Source organism: Periplaneta americana, chromosome 14 (genome assembly GCF_040183065.1).
Source record: "Periplaneta americana isolate PAMFEO1 chromosome 14, P.americana_PAMFEO1_priV1, whole genome shotgun sequence".
NCBI classification, from domain to species: Eukaryota; Metazoa; Arthropoda; class Insecta; order Blattodea; family Blattidae; genus Periplaneta; species Periplaneta americana.
The window spans coordinates 156,840,106-156,864,652 of NC_091130.1; the positions used below are offsets into that span (position 1 = coordinate 156,840,106).

A 24,547-nucleotide genomic window follows, 5' to 3' on the forward strand; every position below is an offset into this window, starting at 1 on the left:
AAAATTTCAAAAAAGCGATTTTCGGTTTCAGGGTGGTTAATTATATATGTCAGGACCAATTGGAAAATCGAAAATTACCAGAAAAAATTTCGGCTACAGATTTATTATTAATATAGATTAATAATTACAAATTCTAATCTTGTGGTCTTGTTTAACAGGTGTTTGGATTCTACTATGTGTAATTTGTTTTTTATAACTTCCTTCTGAATCGAATTTGTTTTCTAAATATCCAAACTCCATACCAGACAGTTCACTGTATAAAAATAGAAAGGGGAAAAGAGGGTTGAAAAAGTCCCATAGTTGTCCTTTGTGTGGCTAATTCCTTTACAGCTCTGTGAACAATGTCACTGACTGTTTATGAATCACTACCTGACAACATTGGAGTTGGAACCTCTTAAACGTCACATGTTTAGGAGGAGTGAAAGAGGGTGAAGGTGAGACCAGCAACAAGCTGGCCATATTCCTAACATTCTTTTGGTCTTTGTCGTTTTGACAACTTACTGCTGGCTTCGTTTAACCACAAAATATTTCTAAGGAAAGGAAATCCAAAATAAATAACCATATGCAAACAAAATCTCATGACACAACACAGAGTTGGCAGCTGCCTATGGTGGTACATTTTCAGGGACAGCAAATTTTTACATAACTCTGCCTCTTTAAGATGGAAGGCCACTATTATTTGTTTCTTAATATAGTAATTTTCATTTAACACAATATCTTGGACCACCTATAGGAAGTGTTCCAATAGTCGATTACAGGAAACGTACATATTACCAGTCGCGAAGCTAAGGTGTAAATACTGAATAAGTCTGTCTACTTTATATTCTTTTATAGAGTCGATTGAGGTTCTGGCTGATATGTTGTTGTTTTTTTCTAATGCCAGGCATTTGGCAATAAAGTCATTTGACCTCTTGCACTCCAGTATTTTTCAAAGATATTATCATGACCAGCTAATGAAGCACAGATTTTGAGGTGTTCTGAATCCATTTCTTGGTTTGAGTTGCACAATGGGCAGTTAGGGGACTGATATATTCCAATTCTATGCAGGTGTTTGGCCAAACAATCATGGCCTGTTGCCAATCTAAATGCAGCTACAAACGATTTCCGTGGTAAATCGGGAATTAACTGTGGATTTTGATGTAGAGAGTTCCATTTTTTCCCTTGGGATTGAGTTATCAAATTTTGTTTGTTGAAGTCTAAGTATGTAGATTTAATAAATCTCTTCACAGAGTAATACGTAGATTTAGTAACAGGTCTGTAAGTAGCAGTGCTGCCCTTCTTTGCTAAAGCATCCGCATTCTCGTTTCCCAGGATTCCACAATGGGATGGTATCCATTGGAATACAATTCTTTTATTGAGTGATATTAATTGAGAGAGCATTTTAGTTATTTCTGCTGTCTGAGATGAAGGTGTGTGTTTAGAGACTATTGATAGAATAGCTGCTTTGGAGTCTGACAATATAACTGCATTCTTAAATTTATTGATGTGGCATAGAAGATTCCTGAGACTTTCACTTATTGCAATGATTTCTCCATCAAAACTTGTTGTTCCATATCCAAGAGATCTATAAAGTGAGAAGAGACAGCACGTAACACCTGCACCGGCACCTTGTTCTCTGGAGATCAAGGATCCGTCAGTGTATCTGGCTGATATGTACATCTATTATCAGGCAGTACTGTTCTCCAACCAGGAGATCAACCGTGAAAGGAATGTGCTCATTATTCTGACATGTATTGGAGCGAAGTAAATATATTATTGTTATAACGTCTGTTTAAAAAACCTTGCGCTCTCCTGCATTTGTTATTTCCTGTATGGAGAGATTAAAAGACCAGGAGATTAACAGTGATCTAATTTTGTAACTAGGGTAGTATAAACATGTGTGTATCAATGTTATGGTTTGTGCTGTGACAGTGAGCCAATAGAGATATGAGTACCCACGTGTGTGACTTTATGACATCAACATTCATTCACAGCATTACTCCCTTTCGTCTCAGCCGGCAGAGACTTTCTCGTGGTTAGAGCACAGTACATCTCACTTGACGATATGTGTCAGAGGAAGAACAAATACATCTGAAGTCTGATTAGTGTTAATATGTAGCTAATCGGTGATGTATGCAGTGGAGGGGGTAAGGCTCTGGCCACTCTACCCCATTTTTCTCCTGGCTTAATTACCTCATAAGTAGTACCTTGTTGTCTTTGATTCGGACAGGTGACTGAACAAAAAAAAAAGTATCAGTTGATTTCTTTGCTTTTTACGTAATTACAAAATGTATAGTTCTCTTAAAGATTCCTTTTACATTTGATGTAGACCCAATAGTTATTTATGGTACTTGTGAGGTAAGTGCAATAAAGATCACGCTCACAAGTACCATACGTAATTTTATCCATGACCATAACGAAAAATTATGTTTTATAAAAGAAAATATGTTGAAAATAAGTCCTCATGTAATCACATACCATGGCATGGATTTTAGAATCAATACGTGTACTAGGTAGGTCATGATGTAGGAGGCCATGATTAGTGACGAATGGTATCTAAGGCGTTGGATAAATAACAAATTATAATTAATTATATAATTGTAATATATATTTTTTCACTTTAAACGTGTATTTTCGTCTTTTTGAAGTTTCGGGGTTTATTTAGAAGTGTTCACGGGACTAATGTGATTAAAATAACTTCACATTTTACTTCTGTGAACTTAAGAGGAATATTAAAACTTAATTACTCATCGTGTCTGTTTAGCTCAGTTGGCTAACGCGTGTTGTTTTAAAATCCTATAAACCCAACTTCGCAGGTTCAAGTCTCCTCGCATCCCAAAAGGTAAATTATTACAAAATTTTAAAAAGATGCATATTAGATATGGATGTAATGTACAAATTACGACGTAGCAGATAGAGAAAAAAGAAGGAGATTGAGTGTGTGTATATTTAAGAAATGGTAATAAAGAAGTAGAGGTAGTGACATCTAGTAGCCCAAACCCTTTAACCAGTATACACCACTGATGAACTGTGAGATAAAGTACAAACTGTGAGGTAAAGTCTTTATCTCACTATTGGAATAAAGTAATGTTGAATAAAAGCCTACTTTACAAACGCAAAAGTATTTAGTAAAGGCATGTTTTTCGTTATGGTCATGGATAAAATAACATTATTACGAATACACATTCTGTAACTCAATCTATATTTAGATTATCTTTGAAGAAATTAAAAATAAATTAATTTAAAAAAAGAAATTAAGTTTACAGTAACGTTAAGTTTGTGTTAACTGCTACGAATGTACAGTAATTTGATTGGAAGGTATGTGATGAAACGTGTTTGTCTTGCACAGTGGATGTTTGCTGTTACATTCACTCCCCGCTGTGGATAATGACCTATTGCAACACGTTACATTTCGTACTCTCAAAACTATTGGACGTAGGGTCAAAAAATTTATATGACGTGATCCACTACCTCTGTGAATTAACATAATATCACAGTCTAGTATACAGGGTGTATCTAAATTGATGTCAAATATTTCGGGGACATGTTCCTAACACCAAAACATTACAAAAAGTTCATATGAACATTAGCCTCAAAATAATTTATTTCAGAGTTACAAGACAAAATTTAATGTTACAAAAATTGCTCGGAGTGGCTTCCTCCTGCTTCGATGTGTCCCCTAAACCTGCGTTACATGCTCTGGCGTGCTCTGTTGAAAATTCCTGGAGTGTTTCGTATTTCGTGAAATCCATTTGGATACGCTCTCAGAATATCAACATTAAGTACAGGAGTCGCATAAACCAGGGACTTTAAATGTCCCCAGACGAAGAAATCCATTGGATTCAAATCAGGCGATCGAGCAGGCCATACAATGAATCCCCTTCGACCAATACATCTTTGGGGAATTACGAACTATCAGACTGAAATGAGCTGGAGCAGCATCGTGTTAAAACACATTCGTTGGATGACGTCCAGAAGCACATCTTCAATTAAATGATGCAAATCATTTCGTTCTGTTCACTCACAGAATACATTTTCTTTGATTTCATCCTCTACAAATTACAAACAAACAAAAAACCATCAAACAATCAGCGGTGAATGACGGGAAAAATCCTTTAATAACTGCCTAACGAATGGTTTTCAGACCCTTGTTCTTATTAACTTTTTTAATTGTTTTGATGTTAGGAACACGTCCCCGAAATATTTGACACCAATTTAGATACACCCTGTATAGTCACGAAGCTTGAGTTTATGAGGGTACTAGGAACAACAGACTGTGCAGGTACTATTTTCCACATTGTAATTAGGAGATAGTAGCGATCCTAGTGGTTAGCAACTATCTATGGATGCGTATTTACTACGTATTGAGCTTCGTGACTGTATATACTAGACTGTGGCAATAGGTTCCCTTCCACTCTGGATAAATAAGTGCATCGATGGATAAATGAATAAACCAACGAATAATTGAATGGATGAATAAATCCAAATACACCCTATCCAATATTTAGAGCATGGAGGGTGATGGACCATATGGAATTAATTAAATAAGAGAAAAATAGGAGGAGAAACAAAAGGTAGTACACGATCGCGCGTCCTTGCAAGGGAATTTGGGGCCGATAGTCTTTAATACATGTACTGCCATTCGTCCTAATCAATGTAGGCCTACAAAAATAATTAGTTACGCAGTTTTAATACTTGTCGAGTTCTGAAATGAAAGCGTCTGATTTTATTATTGACGATGATAGGGCTTCTGTTTATGAGGAAATTACGAGAAATAATATACGGTACTGTAATTATCAGAATTGGCTGTATATTCTATCAATCTACACGATTTGGTTATGTTTAAAATATTGTTCTCAGTGTAGAAGTTGTTATTACAACACGTGACGCAATATGGTGGTGTCTTTTGTTATATCTGAATGATGTGCATTTGAGTTAAGAGAGGGCGTTTATTTCGTTAGTTTTTTTTTTTCCTGAAGTCCCTGCTTCGATGAGGAAGGTCGTGTCGCGTGTGTTAGATTGTAGATTTCATAAGATTGAGTGAATTAATTAATCATGGAGTTTTGTGTAATAGTTGTGCATGTGGTAATCGTTGAAACATTTGATAAACGTAGATTAGGATAGAGGTTATTTTAGATGCCAAGAAAGTGTGCGTTTTGGGGTCAATGTGTACGTTTTATCGTGCCGTGTATCATGGTACATTCGTAGTTCAAATTCAATAAGCATCGAAAAGATGTTTGCTTGTTATCTATTTACTTTTTCGTGATTTACACCGCAAAGTTTTTATAGAAAGAGAGTTGGGTTTAAGTGCTCAAAGTGAGGTTGATTGGTGTTCACTAAAAAAAAAAAATGTTGAAGTGAATGTTATTGTGGAAATTGTCAAGGCTAAAATAGGAAAGAGTACAATACAATGTGTGGAGTGTAATAAGACGCTGGTATCGGTGTTCGGAGAAAGAAGTTTTCAGATATTTTAATGGTGAATCATCATGTACATTTCGTTATTGGGACTCATACAAAACATATTGCGCATGCGTAGTGTGGGCAAAAGCTTCGCGCTGCAGCTGAATACAACATTACAGCTGTTGTTTGACGGACTTTTTGGTTATAAACTATCACCAGCAGAGACACGAGTTTCTTCAAGGAAGCTGGTTCCCAGTATCCACCACTTCACGTCTAATTGGTAAGTTGTCTTTAATGCAGATTAGGTTAAGTTGGGTTGTTTACAGTTTGTTACGAATTAAAATGCTTTCGTCGTTTTCAGGATGTAACAATGAGTCGAAAATGAAAGGACTAAACTAGCGCATAGTTAGTTCCTCGTAATCCGCTTGTACATCACAAAATAGTATATACAATTAAGAAGCTCAATATGTGGTAAATATGCATCCATAGATAGTTGCTAACCACTAGGATCGCTGCTATCGCCTCATTACAGACAATGCGAAATAGTACCGGCAAAGTCTATTGTTTCTAGTACCACAGTCTAGTATATACAGTCACGAAACTCAATACGTGATAAATATGCATCCATAGGTAGTTGCTAACTACTAGGATCGCTACTATCGCCTCATTATAGACAATGCGAAATAGTACCTGCACAGTCTACTGTTCCTTGTACCACAGTCTAGTATATACAGTCACGAAACTCAATACGTAGTAAATATGCGTCTATAGATAGTTACTAACCACTAGGATCGCTACTATCGCCTCATTATAGACAATGCGAAATAGTACCTGCACAGTCTATTGTTCCTAGTACCACAGTCTAGTATATACAGTCACGAAGCTCAATACGTGGTAAATATGCATCCAGAGATAGTTGCTAACCACTAGGATCGCTACTATCGCCTCATTCCAGGCAATGCGAAATAGTACCGGCACAGTCTGTTGTTTCTAGTACCACAGTCTAGTATATACAGTGACGAAGCTCAATACGTAGTAAATATGCATCCATAGATAGTTGCTAACTACTAGGATCGCTACTATCGCCTCATTATAGACAATGAGAAATAGTACCTGCACAGTCTACTGTTTCTAGCACCCTCACAACTCAAGCTTCGTGACTGTATATACTAGACTTAGACTGTGTGTACACCTTCAAGTGTTGAGAGCTCTGTCAGTCATATTAACATAACTTCGTGGCATTGCGATAGTTTCACGCTAGCCTACACTCACGGTATGCTTTGCATATACGAATCTGTGACAGGTTAGGTTAGTTTAGGCTTTTGTTATGCTTTAGATGAGGCGTCTAGTATCAAAACCGGCCAAGTCACAAATTTGAAGGGTAAATGATTAGTTGTAACTAAAGTAGTAAGCATAATCGGCAAGGTGTATCAATTGGTGAGTCCAGGTTCATTGCATTTTTCAGTATCATAATGGGTACACACACAGGCATTTGCAGATATTAAGAAGTACCTACCAGATAGCGAGAGAAAACGGGGTGAAACGAGCGTTGAGGGACTTCCGCCGATTTTAGCAAGACTTCTGACTTCTGTTGCATTCAAATAATTATAAAATACTATAATTTGGCCCAGGGAGCATCCGTTTTTGGTGAAAAGATAATTCACTTGGCATGTTTCTTAATTGAAATTAACCTAAGTGGGTCGGTGTCTATTCCAAAATCGGCGGAAGTCCCTCAACGCTCGTTTAATCGAAAGGGGTTCGCCGAAATAATGAAGAAGTAGGGTAATGGATGTGATTGAGTGTAAGAAGCACGATGTCAAAATGCTAAGCAGAAAGAAAGATGCATGGAAACAAATAGATATGAAAGCTAAAGCTAAAAAAGTGAAAGCTAAGTGAAATTGAGAAATAAATCAGACTGGGGGGGGGGGATTGAAACAAAAATTCCTTCTAAATTCTGTTATGTTTTAAGTAAAAACAAATGTATATAATTGACTTACAAATTATATTATTTTTTACTTGGTTATTTAACGACATTGTATCAACTGCTGGATTATTAAGTGTGGATGGAGTTGATAGCGAGATAGTATTTGGCGAAATCAGACCGAGGATTCGCCACAGATTACCTGACATCCGCCTTACGATTGGGGGGAACCTCGGAAAAATCCACCCAGGTAATCAGCCCAAGCGGGAATCGAACTCATGCCCGAGCGCAATTCCGGATCGGCAGGTAAACGCTACTGCTGTTAATAATAAAAATCAAATAAGTTTAAGTTATATCTAATCTTGTTTTGTATTTATTTATAATGTTAATGTAATTATAATTTCAGTTATGAATATGTTGAAGCATTCATTCCAGTCTTCAATAACAGCGTATATTTTACACCAAATCAAACTGTAAAACAAACATAATTACAAGTATCGTATGTATGAATTCTTTAACTAAGAATAAAAAAAAGAAGCACTCGTATGTCTTGATACAATAATGGGTTACAAACGTTGGTGCGAGATCGTGTGTATTTGCTTGTTTTCCGCACAGAACCAATACGCGGTAAGTGTGAAATACCACATTCAGTATTCCCAACGTAACACACATAATTTCCCTCTTCTTACCGCTTAAGCGCGACATTCATTTTACTGCCTTAGGCTTTTAACATATTATTTTTAGAGACGTTTAACATAGTAATAATTATAAATTGGAAACTTACCACTGCAATTTCACCTAAATTGCAATGTTAATTATTGTTTTTAAATATTTGCAAAAATTAAGTAAAGTCTACTACTCCACGAAACTTATTGCATTCCTGATACAAGTAACATTAAGGAAGCCGTGAAAAAATCAACAAGATTCCAGATGCCGATGTTATTACTGCAATATGTTATATAAATAATATTGCTAAAATATTAAAATGAAAAATAAATCATTACATAACCTTACCGTTTGTTTTAAGTTCGCATTTATAGACTGGGGGAAAAAAAAAGACAGACGTATATCACGGCCTGCTGGAATATAGTAAACACAGAAAACATTTTATAGCAACAATGTTGAAGAAAGATATTTTGGTTTTCCAAAGTTGCCGTCGTTAAACAGAAACCAACATGGAGATTTCATTGCAACTAATTAGAAATTCGTCTTTCAGGTATGTAATAAACGATCTTCGCACAAAATAGTGTACGATACACGAGCGGTATGTTTGTTTTCATGTTGCCGGAAATTAAAAAAGCTCAACTACGTTTCGCTTTTTCAGTCTTTTCCTCGAACATGAAAACGTCAACATACCGCTCTTGTAACGTATATTACTATTTTATATTAATAGACATTACAATAGAGTGCATTCCGATTTTGATAAGAAGTAACCAAACCATGCTCAGTCAAGGATATAAAAACTGAAAATGTTAGAAATTTCCGTAGTATCTGAACACTCGTAATGTATTGCACTGTACATAAAAACTGACAAGAAAAGCATTGTATTATGTAGCACACATAAGCTATTTTAAAGATTAGCAGATTGTTAAAAAGTGCCTTCTGACTCTAAATTTCCAAATTCAAAACGGAGTTAAGTTACAAGTGAAATAAAACAAGAAATGAACCTACTCGTATTGGTACAATTTTTCAGAAGAGAGCAGAGTTCTCCGTTAAGCTTAAAACAACTCTACTCACATGTGTTATTTTATATTTAAATAATGATGATGATGATAATAATAATAATAATAATAATAATAATAATAATAGTGGTTATAAATATAATATTTAAAAATCCGCGTGTTTGTTAAGTTTCAATACTGTGATATTCCATCTCAAATCGACCGAAATATAGAGAAAATTGACCTTACAATTTTTAAATACAATAAACTTTTTCTGTCCGTAGACAACTGTGATACAATGCTTTGTGCAAAGTTTGAGGCATCAGAACTTAATAGTGTTTAAATTAATAATATTTAAATTTATCGTATTTTCATAAAATTAGCAACTTTAAACTGTTATAGCTCCGAAACCCTTTCACCCAATGCTCAAAATCATGGTTTATTTTGATGCTGAGAAATTAAAGTTTATATTGATAAGTAAACAGGTTTTCTTACTTTTTATGGAAATGGAGAAATTTAGATTTTTCTTCATTAAGACGCCTTTGGCCACGAAACAATATTTTTAAAATATATGGTTAAATTCCGCATTGAAAGTACAAATAAACACATATTTTTTACTGATGATATGTTGATAAGAAAGTATTGAAAATATCAAATAAAGAAAATAAATATTACGCGCGTGAACTCACCAGCTGACTGTAGGCAGTCGAGACAAACAAGGCCAGGAGACAAACACGTGATGTGTCGTCTAGCAGCGCATGGCTGTGCTAGCTTTATCACAGGTTTTCATAAACACAGGAGTAAAATGACGCCTAATGCTCGCTTATCTTCAGCTCTCGGCCAGTGCGTGCGGTACTGCGCCGTTCAAGTCTAGGCGTGTGAAAATAATCTATTTAATACCCTCGAAACTTATTGCCGTACCACTAAGCAAACAATGCCGAATCTCTCTTAATAATACAAGGTTTTTTCTCAGTATTTTTTTTACATTTTTACAAATGGCCAAAAAGCCTAAAAGTAAGTAAAATCAGATTATCTGTCTCTCTGTGTACAATAAAAATAAGGATTACTTCTTAACATAATCTACCAAATGTCAGCTTCAAAATGAGCTCTCGTTCAATGTTCTGCAGTAAATGGTTCCAGAGTTCTGAGCGCTGAAAGAGGCTTGTTTTTATAAAATACGCTAAATTTGTCGCTCAATAATACGAAAACTGTTTGACTTTCGATAGTGCTCTCCCCTCAGCACGTTGTATAAGTAGGGAAAAAATTAGAGTATAAAAAATGCGAGGTTTTTTACTGATCGATTTCATATGGAATAGCCCATATGCATCGTGACTCTCGGCAAATTGACTATTTCTCATTTTTAGCTCTCCTCTAATTTCTCGAAAGTACTACTGCTCTACGCCTACCTACCTTCTTAAGTTAAGACTCTATTTGACTTGTTTTTGGTTGACTGGACCTGATTTACCAACTCGGAGTCAGCTGTGCGGAGAAAGAGTATAGAAAACATTTTGTGAGTTAAGCCAAAAAAAAAGTAGCGCACTCAAAAAGCTGTTGGTGTAGCATAAAATGTTAGAAATATGTGACGTGTGTTATGAGGAAGTGAAGAATGGCTGCTCTTGTATCCGATGGGCGAATGGGTGTCGTTCCTCAGCATGCCTTGACGGATTGAATTCAGATCCACCGCTCCGTGTTTTGAAGTTAGGACTACTTGGTGCGCGTCAGCATAACCAAAGTTGACAGGCGAGACATTCTGTGAAGTAGGTACAGTATTTCCAATCGTTTTAATTATCCTGCAAACCGTGGCTTCCCCTCTGTAGGCTTCTACGCATGGGTGGAGATTGTATATGACATAGGGGTACTAATTTTATTAATAACATGTCAGTATCTTCACAGTTACAATTTGATTTATATAGCCGGCACTATTGCAACCCAGCACCAGTGGCGAAGCTCTTAGTAGGCTTTTGAGGCGTAGCCTACTCAAAAAAAAAAAGTTGAGTTATTATACCTAGTAACAGTAGGCCTATAAATTCATAATAACGATGTATCGTAACACTTGGTTTCGCTCCGACCCTTACAAATGGATGTTTGTTTCTTAGATTGAATAAAAGTAGGCGATTGTAGAGACCATACTATAAAACTAATAGATCATGTATACAGAAATTCTTAGTTTTTAAGTTATTTCAGTAAGATTTTAGTGCATCTCAATTCACCTTTTGCTGGAATTAAATTGTAAAAGGTGTTAAAATATGCATCTTAACGTAAGTAAAGAACTAAGATGAATTTTAATGAAATGAATTACTTAAATCCCGCTAATGAATTCCAGTCTTCACAAGTATAAGTCAGCATATTTAAACAACAAACTATAGTGTCTCAAAATTGAGACGATTCAACAGGGCTCAGGACAACAATCACCTTCTACTTAATAGCGAAATTGGCTAGTCTCTTACATGAGACAACTCATTCTGCCTAAGGTATTCCGTGGTTTTCCTCAGGCGTAAGACAAATGTCGGGATGAGCCCTATAAGAAATGGGCCACGGACCTATATGCCCTTCCCCATATATATTCCCCTTTTTTATAAATGATGTATGCCCTAGTTCAGATAATATTAATAGTCTATTAAATATACGAGGTCACCCAATAAGTCGCAAATTGAAAGGACAGGGACCTCTCAAATTGCAGATTAGATTTCACGGCGCTTCTTCCGACGGCCTTCACATGCTTTGTCATCGAACAACAGATGACGGCGTCTTGCCATCCTAACGGCAAAACACCAGCCAACTCCTCGCCCCGTTCCGTGATCAATTGATCAATCTCAGCCCCCCTCGCGTATGTGGTACCTAAGAGGTTACGTCCAATTTCGGCTTCCCCTTCAAAATTTTCTAGAGCTCCTTCAGGGGAGCAGCGTAACCCGGAGTGAGACTAGTGGCCAACAGGCTTGGAGCTCACATATATAGTTTTGTACAGCCCCCAACCCCTTGCAAGGACGCGTTTTGCGTACCTTTTAAATTTTCCTCCCAATTCTCCTTCGATTTTTCGATTTTTTCGAACAAACTATATTATTGGCATATAAGTTGTGTTGAGAACAAAGTGAATGAAGTATATAAACAATGTCACAGATACTTGAAAAATATCGTTTAAGCTCATCTCTATTCATTACGTATTGAGCTTGATTATATGCTAGACTCTGTAAATATCCCAATGGGCGAAAATACAGAGAAATATCGTTCAAAATAACGAATAACTTATGTTATATGCCAATAATATAGTTAGTCTCTGATCTCTCTCAGACACTAACTATATTTGGCATATAACATAAGTTATTCGTTATTTTGGACGATCTCTGTATTTTTGCCCATTGGGATATTTACAGAGTCTAGTATATAATCACGAAGCTCAATATGTAATGAATAGAGATGAGCTTAAACGATATTTTTCAAGTATCTGTGACATTGGTTATAGAGTTCATTCATTTTGTTCTCACTTCTTTTGTTTTCTGTCGTCGCCTGGTAACACGCTATGTAGTGCATCGACGAGTCTCTTTTCCGAAAACATAACCGTTTAGTTCCAAATCAAGCTACGTTTATTCATTTTATGGCCCAGTTATAAGTAGTTGACTTTCTTCCATCTAATGTTAGTTGGATGTAAAGCAGTGTAGAAGATACGTCAATGCTTCATACATTTGCTAAGCTTGTTAGCCTTTGACTCGGTTTGTATTTACAAGGTGCTGGCAGTGCAATATGCCCCGAGCGTGGTTCATGATGGCCCTGGTGGCGGCTTGGCTGTTGTCGTTGTCGGAGGCCTTGTACATCCTGGATCATGTCTGCCTGGGAGAAGGCGATCGTGTAAGTCTAATGTATACATAGTTATCGTATGTACTCTTCAATGTGCGGTCCCATTTTGAAATTGAATACACTGTACACAGTAAGCTAAAGGAACGGGGGATTTTTAAGTAGTGAAATGAAACAGATATTGCATTAACTTTTATTACGGTAGGCCACGATAATTGTAAACAATTTTCACTGATTTCAAATGTATTTCAACATTACACAACCCTCAGTAACTGTTTTTTACGGTGATGGGTTGTTAGCCCTTCGCCCAACTCCCAAGCTGGAGGACCACCCCTCATCGGCTGTCCGCGACTGCTTATTCAACATATACAGGTTGTATCTAAATTGGTGTCAAATATTTCGGGGACGTGTTCCTAACATAAAAACAATTTACAAAGTTAATAAGAACATGGGTCTGAAAACCATTCGTTAGGGAGTTATTAAAGGATTTGTCCCTTCACTGACCGCTGATTGATGATTTTTTGTTTGTATTTTGTACAGCAAAGAAATCAGAAGAAAATGTATTCTGTGAGTGAACAGAACGAAATGATTTGCATCATTTAACTGAAGATGTGCTTCTGGACGTCATCCAACGAATGTGTTTCAACATGATGCTGCTCCAGCTCATTTCAGTCTGATAGTTCGTAATTTTTTAATGATCGATTTCCCCAAAGATGTATTGATCGAAGAGAATTCATTGCATGGCCTGCTCGATCGCCTGATTTGAATCCAATGGATTTCTTCGTCTGGTTTATGCGACTCCTGTACTTGATATTGATATTCTAAAAGCTTATGCAAACTGGATTTCACGAAATATGAAACACTCCAGCAATTTTCAATAGAGTACGCCAGAGCATGTAACGCAGGTTTAGGGGACAAATCGAAGCAGGAGGAAGCCACTTCGAGCAATTTTTGTAACATTAAATTTTGTCTTGTAACTCTGAAATAAATTATTTTGAGATCAATGTTCATATGAACTTTTTGTAATGTTTTGGTGTTAGGAACACGTCCCCGAAATATTTGACACCAATTTAGATACACCCTGTATATATAAATTCCTTACGCTATTTTTTGAATTTGCTGATACTAAAATTTTCCAAACTTGGGCATTTTCCACTTATTTTATTATATAACCTTGGATCAAAGTAGGTACCAAGGCTAAGAGCTGTGTTTGTGAAACATTTTGGTTCCTCCAATCGTATTAAATCGGATCTTTTGGTTCAAAGTGGAGAGTATGGATCTATGATAAGAGAAGTAATTAATGTAGGGCATGCTATATATTTATTTTTTCTTCATATGAAGCGATATTCCGAAATTTGTCCCAGCTCACAACAATTTTTTTCACTATGGTTCACTCAAAGTGTATCATACGCGTTTATTATCACTTTCATATTATAGAACTCGCGATTACAAATCATATGAGTTGTTGCACAAGTCTGTAGCTGCTCTAGATGCCGAGATATTGCTGAGAGAAGCTTCGCGGCACGGCTAATTTTATACCTAAATTCAGCGCCCTCATGACCGTAGCGAGGGACATGATCGTGGTCACACAAGTTACATTGATTGTTGACCTAACTACTAATAACATTAGCATTAGACTGTGGATCATAGTGTTGTATTAAGTATTTGAAATTATGATATTTTTCGTTTTACCACTGATCCCGGAATGTGTGCTTATATTCGGTGCGGAAGTGATGTGTTCTACGTCAAAAATCGGAGTTGCCTTTTCCTGGGTTTGTTTTACGCACGTTATCTGTACAATTCTTTATCTTATGAGATCTTCATTTCTTTCTTCTTCCACCCTAGAGTTGAGAGATGATACCTAATTGTGAATTTCTAATCTACCTTTCAGTGCGTCAAGAATGAAGACTGCTGTGAACTCTTGAAATGCTTCAACATTACCAAAGGAGGCTCTAAGATATGTGCCTGTAAGTGACACCAATAAGTGGGCATTGCACAGCTATTTAACTGACAAATGAATAAACGTTTTTATATCTTTCTCATGGTACGAGTACAAAGGCTAGAACTCCATCACAAACATTTTATGCACTCTAGAGAATTATATTTTTTATCTCTGCAACTGGGAGTAACATTATAATATCCAATAACACTAAACTTAGGTGATAAATAGTACTAGACCCCATGTAGGCCTACCCGGCACGTATCTGTTATACACCGGGTCCGAGCTAGAGAAATAATTGTTCACCATTTATTAACAGAAGGATATTTTATTATTATATGTTGGCACAGGATGCAGAAATTCTCTAAGATTTTATTTTTATAACAACAATGCTGAAATCTATAAAACAAAGAAAGAACATTGAAGAAAACAAAAAAGATACGATTTATCATTGCGATTTATATCACGAATTTGTCACTCAACTGTTTACGTGTAATTTATTTAGCATTATTTCAGTCTATATTTATGCATGGTATTATAGGTTGGGGTGGAACTTATAAATCCAACCTTTATCCGTTAATTTTACTACAGAAAAAAGTATTAAAAATTTATTTAAAAAAGCAGAAAGATTACCCAACTGAATTGTTTAAACACTTCAAAGTTTTCAACATTAAACAAATGTATTATTTTATTTTATTAAAATATTTTCATAGAAATTTTAATAACTTTGAAAGGTATATACATAAATATGGAACTAAAAATATGAATTGTCTGCGTTTGTGTGAACCAAACTGTAAAGCCAATGCAGCTTTTTATCATAGCATGAGTCAAGGTCCCAGATTATTAAACAAATTTTATTCCAATAATATTTCAACCACGAATCCTCTCCAAATTAATAGAAAAAATAATATTGGATTTATAGTTTGGGTTTAAACATATTAAACACTATTTAATCTGTATTTACTCTCAATTTTAATTTTATTTTTGTCTGTATTGGAATCCCCTCCTGAGCACGAGTCTTACTCATTCAGCAGTGGGCTAGTTTATCTTTCATTGTATTTATTAATTTGTATTCATTTCAAACTTACTAGCAATAAAAATAAATAAATAAATAAATAAATAAATAAATAAATAAATAAATAAATAAATAAATAAATAAATAAATAAATAAATAAATAAATAAATAAGTAAATAAATAAATAAGTGAATAAATAAATAAGTGAATAAATAGATAGATAAATAAATAAATAAGTGAATAAATAAATAAGTAAATAAGTAAATAAATACATAAGTAAATAAATAAATAAATAATTGAATAAATAGATAGATAGATAAATAAATAAATAAATAAATAAGTGAATAAGTAAATAAATAAGTGAATAAATAAATAAATAAGTGAATAAATAGATAGATAAATAAATAAATAAGTGAATAAATAAATAAGTAAATAAATAAATACATAAATAAATAAATAAATAATTGAATAAATAGATAGATAAATAAATAAATAAATAAATAAATAAATAAATAAATAAATAAATAAGTGAATAAGTAAATAAATAAGTGAATAAATAAATAAATAAATAAATAAATAAATAAATAAATAAATAAGTGAATAAATATAGATAAATAAACAAGTGAATAAATAAATAAGTAAATAAGTAAATAAATAAATACATAAATAAATAAATAAATAATTGAATAAATAGATAGATAGATAAATAAATAAATAAGTGAATAAATAAATAAATAAATAAATAAATAAGTGAATATATAAATAAGCAAATATATAAATATATGTATATATATAAGTGAATAAATAAATGAATAAGTGAATAAATAAATAAATAAGTGAATAAATAGATAAATAAATAAGTGAATAAATAAATAAGTAAATAAATAAATACATGAATAAGTGAATAAATAAATAAGTAAATAAGTAAATAAATAAATATATAAATAAGTGAATAAATAAATAAATAAATAAATAAATAAATAAATAAATAAATAAATAAATAAATAAATAAGTGAATAAATGAATAAGTAAATAAATAAATAAAATAAATAAGTGAATAAATAAATAAGTGAATAAATAAATAAGTGAATAAATAAATAAGTGAATAAATAAATAAATAAATAAATAAATAAATAAATAAATAAGTGAATAAATAAATAAATAAATAAGTGAATAAATAAATAAATAAATAAATAAATAGGTGAATAAATACATAAATAAGTGAATAAATAAATAAATAAATAAGTGAATAAATAAAAAAATAAATAAGTGAATAAATAAATAAATAAATAAGTGAATAAATAAATAAATAAATAAATAAGTGAATAAATAAATAAGTGAATAAATAAATAAATAAATAAATGAATAAATAAATGATTGAATGAATGATTGAATAAATGAATAAATGAATGAATGAATGAATAAATGAATGAATGAATAAATGAATAAAAACACCTTAGTGAAGATATGAAGGTTTTCATCAATGCTTTGCAAAATTTCAGTCGCAAAATATTGTCTTAATCTCGTATCGTTCAGCTGAATGCGGCGAAGACGCTATAGCTTGTATGACGTAGTTTGAGTCGTTTATGAAGAACATCATGAACAGTTGATTTGGGTATCTGTAACTGATGGCTAGCCTGCATAATGGACTTCCTTGGGCTCCGGTTGAATGCAGTTCGTATACGATCGACCATTTCTTCGGTTATTTTTTTCTTGGGATGTTTGCCTGTTTGTGGAATCAAGGATCCTTTCCCTTTAACAGCTCTATCCCATTGGAAAATTGATTTCGACGTAGATGGATCCATGTTGAATTCTACACGAAATGAGCGTCGAACTCTGGTAACAGATTTAAATTCAGCAAGCCAAAGCACTTTTTGCTGTGGTGTCCACATTCTACGTTCAATTAGAATGATTAATGTTCACTGTTAGCAATTCGGACATAAATCGCAACGATAAATCGTATCTTTTTTGTTTTCTTCAATTTCCTTGCTTTGCTGTATAGATTTCTAGTATTGTTGTTATAAAAATAAACTCTTGGAGCGTTTCTGCATCCTATGTCGAACATGTAATAATAAAATATCATTCTGTTAATAAATGGTGAACAATATTATTTCTTCATACTTCTAGCCCGATACGGTGGTATTTTACACATTTTGCTGGGAATTTTTTTTTGTTTCGTAACAGGTTTTGTTAAATATACAGGGTGTCCCTTTTATCTTGTGCACATATTAATCACTTAATCACTCATTTAAAGTTTGTGTGACTGCAACCTGTGTATATTTTTGTGTGGCTTTGGCCCCTATTTTTCTCTCTCTTTTATTTCTTGTGTAGCTTTACTTAGTATATAGTGTATTTTTTTCTGTGTTTATTTCTATTATTGTATTTGTACTCCTGGTGTTGTGGAAGAGAAGGCCTGATGGCCGTAACTACACCAGAATAAATAAATAAATAAATAAATAAATAAATAAATAAATAAATAAATAAATAAATAAATAAATAAATAAATAAATAAGTAAGTAAGTAAATAAATAAATAAATAAATAAATAAATAAATAAATAAATAAATAAATAAATAAATAAATAAATAAATAAATAAATAAATAAATAAATAAATAAATAAATAAATAAATAAATAAATGAATAAATAAATACATACATACATACATAAATAAATAAATAAATAAATAAATAAATAAATAAATAAATAAATAAGTAAATAAATAAATATTATAACTTTTTTGTTGTGATAGATATTGGAATTTTTGTTTTTGAGAGTTGTGTTAGAACGAGGGGCTAACATGAGTGTGGAGATTTGGTGCATGCAACTACATTATGGTGGTACAAGATACACGTGACGTCATCAATTTTTCAAATAGCACTACATACTTTAATCGTATTACATTGATTACACATATTAAGACGAGTTCAAAAATGTATCACAATGTCACCTTCCCAATCAATAACGAGTCCACACCTGTGGAGTAACGGTCAGCGCGTCTGGCCGCGAAACGAGGTGGCCCGGGTTCAAATCCCGGTCGGGGCAAGTTACCTGGTTGAGGTTTTTTCCGGAGTTTTCCCTCAACCCAATAGGAGCAAATGCTGGGTAACTTTCGGTGCTGGACCCCGGACTCATTTCACCGGCATTATCACCTTCATATCATTCAGACGCTAAATAACCTAGATGTTGATACAGCGTCGTAAAATAACCCAATAAAATACAAAAAAAAATGACAACAAAATGCAAAATGAATGGCATCAGAATGTGCCGTTTGTTGTGGTGCCCTATTCATCTTGTGCATTAACTTACACAAAACGAAAGACGACTGACATTCGTACACGTCGTGGGTTGTGTGTTTGCTGTCTTAACATGTAAACAAACCACAACAACTGTCGACGCCACAATCCACGTACAGTGGCCTGCACGTTCTCCGGACCTGTCGCCACACGACTTCTTCGTGTGGGGAACTGTACAGGACAGTGAGTACCAGAACATTCTGACAACACCAGACGACAGCCAGCACATGCCGGGCAGTCTTACGGTCTTTCGGGGAACGCCTTCGAATGTGCTTTATTGTGATTGGTCGCCATTTGGAACATATTCTGTGACTCTCAAAGCATAACATTATCACATTGGAAGTACGTTTTTGTTTCGTTTTGTTATTATTGATTAGGAAGGTGACATGATACATTTTTGAACTCGTCTTAATGTGTGTAATGAATGTAACATGATTAAAGTATGTAGTGCTATTGATGACGTCACGTGTACTTGTACCATAATGTAGTTACTTACATACTTATGGCTTTTAAGGAACCCGGAGGTTCATTGCCGCCCTCACATAAGCCCGCCATTGGTCCCTATCCTGAGCAAGATTAATCCAGTCTCTATCATCATATCCCACCTACCTCAAATCCATTTTAATATTATCTTCCCATCTACATCTCGGCCTCCCCAAAGGTCTTTTTCCCTCCGGCCTCCCAACTAACACTCTATACGCATTTCTGGATTCGCCCATACGTGCTACATGCCCTGCCCATCTCAAACGTCTGGATTTAATGTTTCTAATTATGTCAGGTGAAGAATACAATGCGTGCAGTTCTGTGTTGTGTAACTTTCTCCATTCTCCTGTAACTTCATCCCTCTTAACCCCAAATATTTTCCTAAGCACCTTATTCTCAAATACCCTTAATCTATTATGCAAATCTAGTCTCTCAGGTAAAGCTCCCTGTAAACCCTTAATCTATGTTCCTCTCTCAAAGTGAGAGTCCAAGTTTCACAACCATACAGAACAACCGGTAATATAACTGTTTTATAAATTCTAACTTTCAGATTTTTTGACAGCACACTAGATGATAAAAGCTTCTCAACCGAATAATAACAGGCATTTCCCATATTTATTCTGCGTTTAATTTCCTCCCGAGTATCATTTATATTTGTTACTGTTGCTCCAAGATATTTGAACTTCTCCACCTCTTCAAAGGATAAATCTCCAATTTTTATATTTTCATTTCGTAAAATATTCTGGTCACGAGACATAATCATATACTTTGTCTTTTCGGGATTTACTTCCAAACCTATCTCTTTACTTGCTTCAAGTAAAATTTCCGTAACCATAATGTAGTTACATGCACAAAATCTCCACACTCATGTTAGCCCCTCGTTCTAACTTAACGCTCAAAAACAAAAATCCCAATACCTATCCAAACAAAAAAGTTATAATAGGTGCACAAGATAAATGGGACACCCTGTATAGGAAGATTCGGGAGTACTTTAGACATTGCAGTAAGTTTCGACTTGCATCCCAGCCTAGGAATTTCTTTCTTTCTTTCTTTCTTTCTTTCTTTCTTTCTTTCTTTCTTTCTTTCTCTTTCTTTTTTCTTTCATCTTTCTTTCTTTTTCTTTCTTTTTTCTTTCTTTCTTTCTTTCTTTCTTTCTTTCTTTCTTTTTTTCTTTTTTCCTTTCTTTCTTTCATCTTTCTTTCCTTCTTTTTCTTTCTTTCTTTTTTCTTCCTTTCCTTCTTTCATCTTTCTTTCTTTCTTTTTTCTTTCTTCCTTTTTCTTTCTTTTTTCTTTCTTTCATCTTTCATTCTTTCTTTCTTTTTCTTTCTTTCTTTCTTTCTTTCTTTCTTTCTTTCTTTCATCTTTCTTTCTTTCTTTTTCTTACTTTCTTTTTTCTTTCTTTCCTTCTTTCATCTTTCTTTCTTTTTTCTTTCTTTCTTCCTTTTTCTTTCTTTCTTTTTCTTTCTTTCTTTCTTTCCTTCTTTCATCTTTCTTTCTTTCTTTTTTCTTTCTTTCTTTCTTTTTCATCTTTCTTTCTTTCTTTCATCTTTCTTTCTTTCATCTTTCTTTCTTTCTTTCTTTTTCTTTCTTTCTTTTTTCTTTCTTTCTTTCTTTTTTCATCTTTCTTTCTTTCTTTCATCTTTCTTTCTTTCTATTTCTTTCATCTTTCTTTTTTTCTGTCTTTCTTTCTTTCTTTCTTCTTCTTTCTTTCTTTTTTCTTTCTTTCCTTCTTTCATCTTTCTTTCTTTCTTTTTTCTTTCTTTCTTTCTTTCCTTTTCTTTCTTTCTTTCTTTTTTCTTTCTTTCCTTCTTTCATCTTTCTTTCTTTCTTTTTTCTTTCTTTCTTTTATCTTTCTTTCTTTCATTTTCTTTCTTTCTTTTTTCTTTCTTTCTTTCTTTTTTCATCTTTCTTTCTTTCTTTCATCTTTCTTTCTTTCTTTCTTTTTCTTTCTTTCATCTTTCTTTCTTTTTCTTTCTTTCTTTTTTCTTTCTTCCTTTCTTTCATCTTTCTTTCTTTCTTTCTTTCTTTCTTTCTTTCGTCACTCACTCACTCACTCACTCACTCACTCAATTCATTTATAGCAGCCTTGAGCATAAAGGGAAAGGGAAAAGGAAAGTGATGCCCTGCCTAGATCTTTTTCGCTTACACCGCTTTAAAAACAAGCACACAGTAAGGCACTTGCATCAGTGGTGGATTTCAGGCGACCAGCGAGAGCCGAAAGCTATGATGCCTGCCTTTTCACTCAGCAATGCTTACCAACCTGTGTATTCGTATCGGTCCGAAACATAAGTCTCTGCCGGAGAAGGTAGAGTGGGGAGTTAAAGGATAGTTTACACAATGACTCATTCAAGTTATTAGCGCCTAGGCCTGATTTATATTGTTCTACCCAAGGGCAGGCCTTTCACTGCAAACCCAGAATTATCCAGTCTTTCCTATCTTCTGCCTTCCTCTTAGTCTCCGCATATGATCCAAATATCTTAATGTCGTCTATCATCTGATATCTTCTTCTGCCCGAACTCTTCTCCCGTTCACCATTCCTTCCAGTGCATCCTTCAGTAGGCAGTTTCTTCTCAGCCAGTGACCCAACCAATTCCTTTTCCTCTTGCTGATCAGTTTCAGCATCATTCTTTCTTCACCCACTCTTTCCAAGACAGCTTCGTTTGTTATTCTGTCTGTCCACTTCACACGCTCTATTCTTCTCCATATCCATTTCAAATGCTTCTATTCGCTTCTCTTCACTTCGCCGTAATGTTCATATTTCTGCCCCTTGCAATGCCACACTCCATACAAAGCACTTCACTAGTTTCTTTCTTTGTTCTTTTTCCGGATAAATTTAAAACGTGCATGCGTAGGTTACATGCGATAGTGCTGCTGCCTACAGTCACTTCACTTAACCAGCCGTTACTAGAAAGCACTGGCAGAGAGCGGAAGTAGTTATTCTACTCATTCTGGAACAAGTAAAAAATTAGAATTAATACACATAAAGTTTCCTGAGTTCGCAAGTATTTTCACACGCAGCGTTTCTGTTTTCAGATCCAAGGCACTACGGACTCATCGCTTTTGAGGTACTGGGAGGAAACCCCCCTCTGTGAGTGAATTTCACTCTAGTGAAAGTTCAGCATGAAAACATGATTGTTTTATTGTACGCTGATTAATGGATTACAGTACACCTTTTGTTTTATATTGTGCATTTCAAATTTAAAGTTTAAAATTGTAGGCATCACCTTTATTGGATCATGTTGTAAGATGTTTTACAAATAAACTGGAAGATTAATATCATTTGCAGTAAGTTATTTTGTTATAATTTATAATTACATAGACCTTAATTTATTGTAATTGCTTACGCTACTGTAAACCTAATATTATTATAACTAAAGAACGGATTCCTATTTAATTAAATATTCTTTCTGCGTGTGATAGAACACAATTAACAAAGTTAAAAATTCCGAACATAAAGTTTCAAGTTTAAACCCCGAATTTTATTTCACATAAAAACACATATTTTCACAGAAAAATTATGTAAATACATATTTTCAGGAAATCTATTATAAACACATAACTCTCGGAGTTTTTTTACTTAAATAATTTTTTTACTCAGTTATTCATAGATTTCAAAAAGGCATATGACTCGGTTAAGAGGGAGGTATTATATGATATTCTTATTGAATTTGATATTCCCAAGAAACTAGTTCGATTAATTAAAATGTGTCTCAGTGAAACATACAGCAGAGTCCGTATAGGTCAGTTTCTATCTGATGTTTTTCCAATTCACTGCGGGCTAAAGCAGGGAGATGCACTATCACCTTTACCTTTTAACTTCGCTCTAGAATATGCCATTAGGAAAGTTCAGGATAACAGGCAGGGTTTGGAATTGAACGGGTTACATCAGCTTCTTGTCTATGCGGATGACGTGAATATGTTAGGAGAAAATACACAAACGATTAGGGAAAACACGGAAATTTTACTTGAAGCAAGTAAAGCGATCGGTTTGGAAGTAAATCCCGAAAAGACAAAGTATATGATTATGTCTCGTGACCAGAATATTGTACGAAATGGAACTATAAAAATTGGAGATTTATCCTTCGAAGAGTTGGAAAAATTCAAATATCTTGGAGCAACAGTAACAAATATAAATGACACTCGGGAGGAAATTAAACGCTGAATAAATATGGGAAATGCCTGTTATTATTCGGTTGAGAAGCTTTTATCATCCAGTCTGCTGTCCAAAAATCTGAAAGTTAGAATTTATAAAACAGTTATATTACCGGTTCTTCTGTATGGTTGTGAAACTTGGACTCTCACTCTGAGAGAGGAACATAGGTTAAGGGTGTTTGAGAATAAGGTGCTTAGGAAAATTTTTGGGGCTAAGCGGGATGAAGTTACAGGAGAATGGAGAAAGTTACACAACGCAGAACTGCACGCATTGTATTCTTCATCTGACATAATTAGGAACATTAAATCCAGACGTTTGAGATGGGCAGGGCATGTAGCACGTATGGACGAATCCAGAAATGCATATAGAGTGTTAGTTGGGAGACCGGAGGGAAAAAGACCTTTAGGGAGGCCGAGACGTAGATGGGAGGATAATATTAAAATGGATTTGAGGGATGTGGGGTATGATGATAGAGACTGGATTAATCTTGCACAGGATAGGGACCGATGGCGGGCTTATGTGAGGGCGGCAATGAACCTTCGGGTTCCTTAAAAGCCATTTGTAAGTAAGTAAATAATTTTTTTACAAGAACTTTTAAATATTTTAAAACTAAATCAATTATATCACTCATAAGTACGTTATTTTTTTAAGAATTCTTGGCTGCTTCGTGTTTCTAAGCGCTGTGTGGTGTATCCGTGGTCCATTTTTGTAATAGTATCGCCTCAAGTTCTGAGAACTGCTAGGCAGCATATCAGTGTTATAATTAGAGAATAAATTAACATGGACAAGGAGGAGAGATCTTGCAACACATAATTAGGAATGTTTATTGTTGCTGAAGATGATTTCATTCCACGCTTTGTTTGTGAAACATAACAGATAAGAGCTCGGGTATGAACATTATTTAATTTAAACA

The 24,547-nt window shown here is 34.1% G+C and overlaps 1 protein-coding gene across 1 annotated transcript; it reads left to right on the plus strand.

The window, feature by feature from the left end:
- The first annotated feature begins 5,335 nt into the window (after positions 1-5,335).
- LOC138713918 (uncharacterized) lies at positions 5,336-22,756 on the plus strand. The gene is made up of 4 exons (XM_069846456.1): positions 5,336-5,659; positions 12,684-12,804; positions 14,642-14,717; positions 22,515-22,756. The coding sequence occupies exons 1-4, from the start codon at positions 5,466-5,468 to the stop codon at positions 22,571-22,573; spliced, it is 450 nt and encodes a 149-aa protein (XP_069702557.1). The 5' UTR covers positions 5,336-5,465; the 3' UTR covers positions 22,574-22,756.
- The last annotated feature ends 1,791 nt before the right edge of the window (positions 22,757-24,547 follow it).

What these genes read in the sequence shown, in the direction of transcription:
- LOC138713918 (XM_069846456.1), top strand. Translation starts at nt 5,466, where the DNA reads ATGTACATTTCGTTATTGGGACTCATACAAAACATATTGCGCATGCGT. An exon ending in GCCTGGGAGAAGGCGATCGT is followed by an intron (nt 12,805 to 14,641) that starts GTAAGTCTAATG and finishes TCTACCTTTCAG; the next exon opens with TGCGTCAAGAATGAAGACTG. An exon ending in AGGCTCTAAGATATGTGCCT is followed by an intron (nt 14,718 to 22,514) that starts GTAAGTGACACC and finishes TTCTGTTTTCAG; the next exon opens with ATCCAAGGCACTACGGACTC.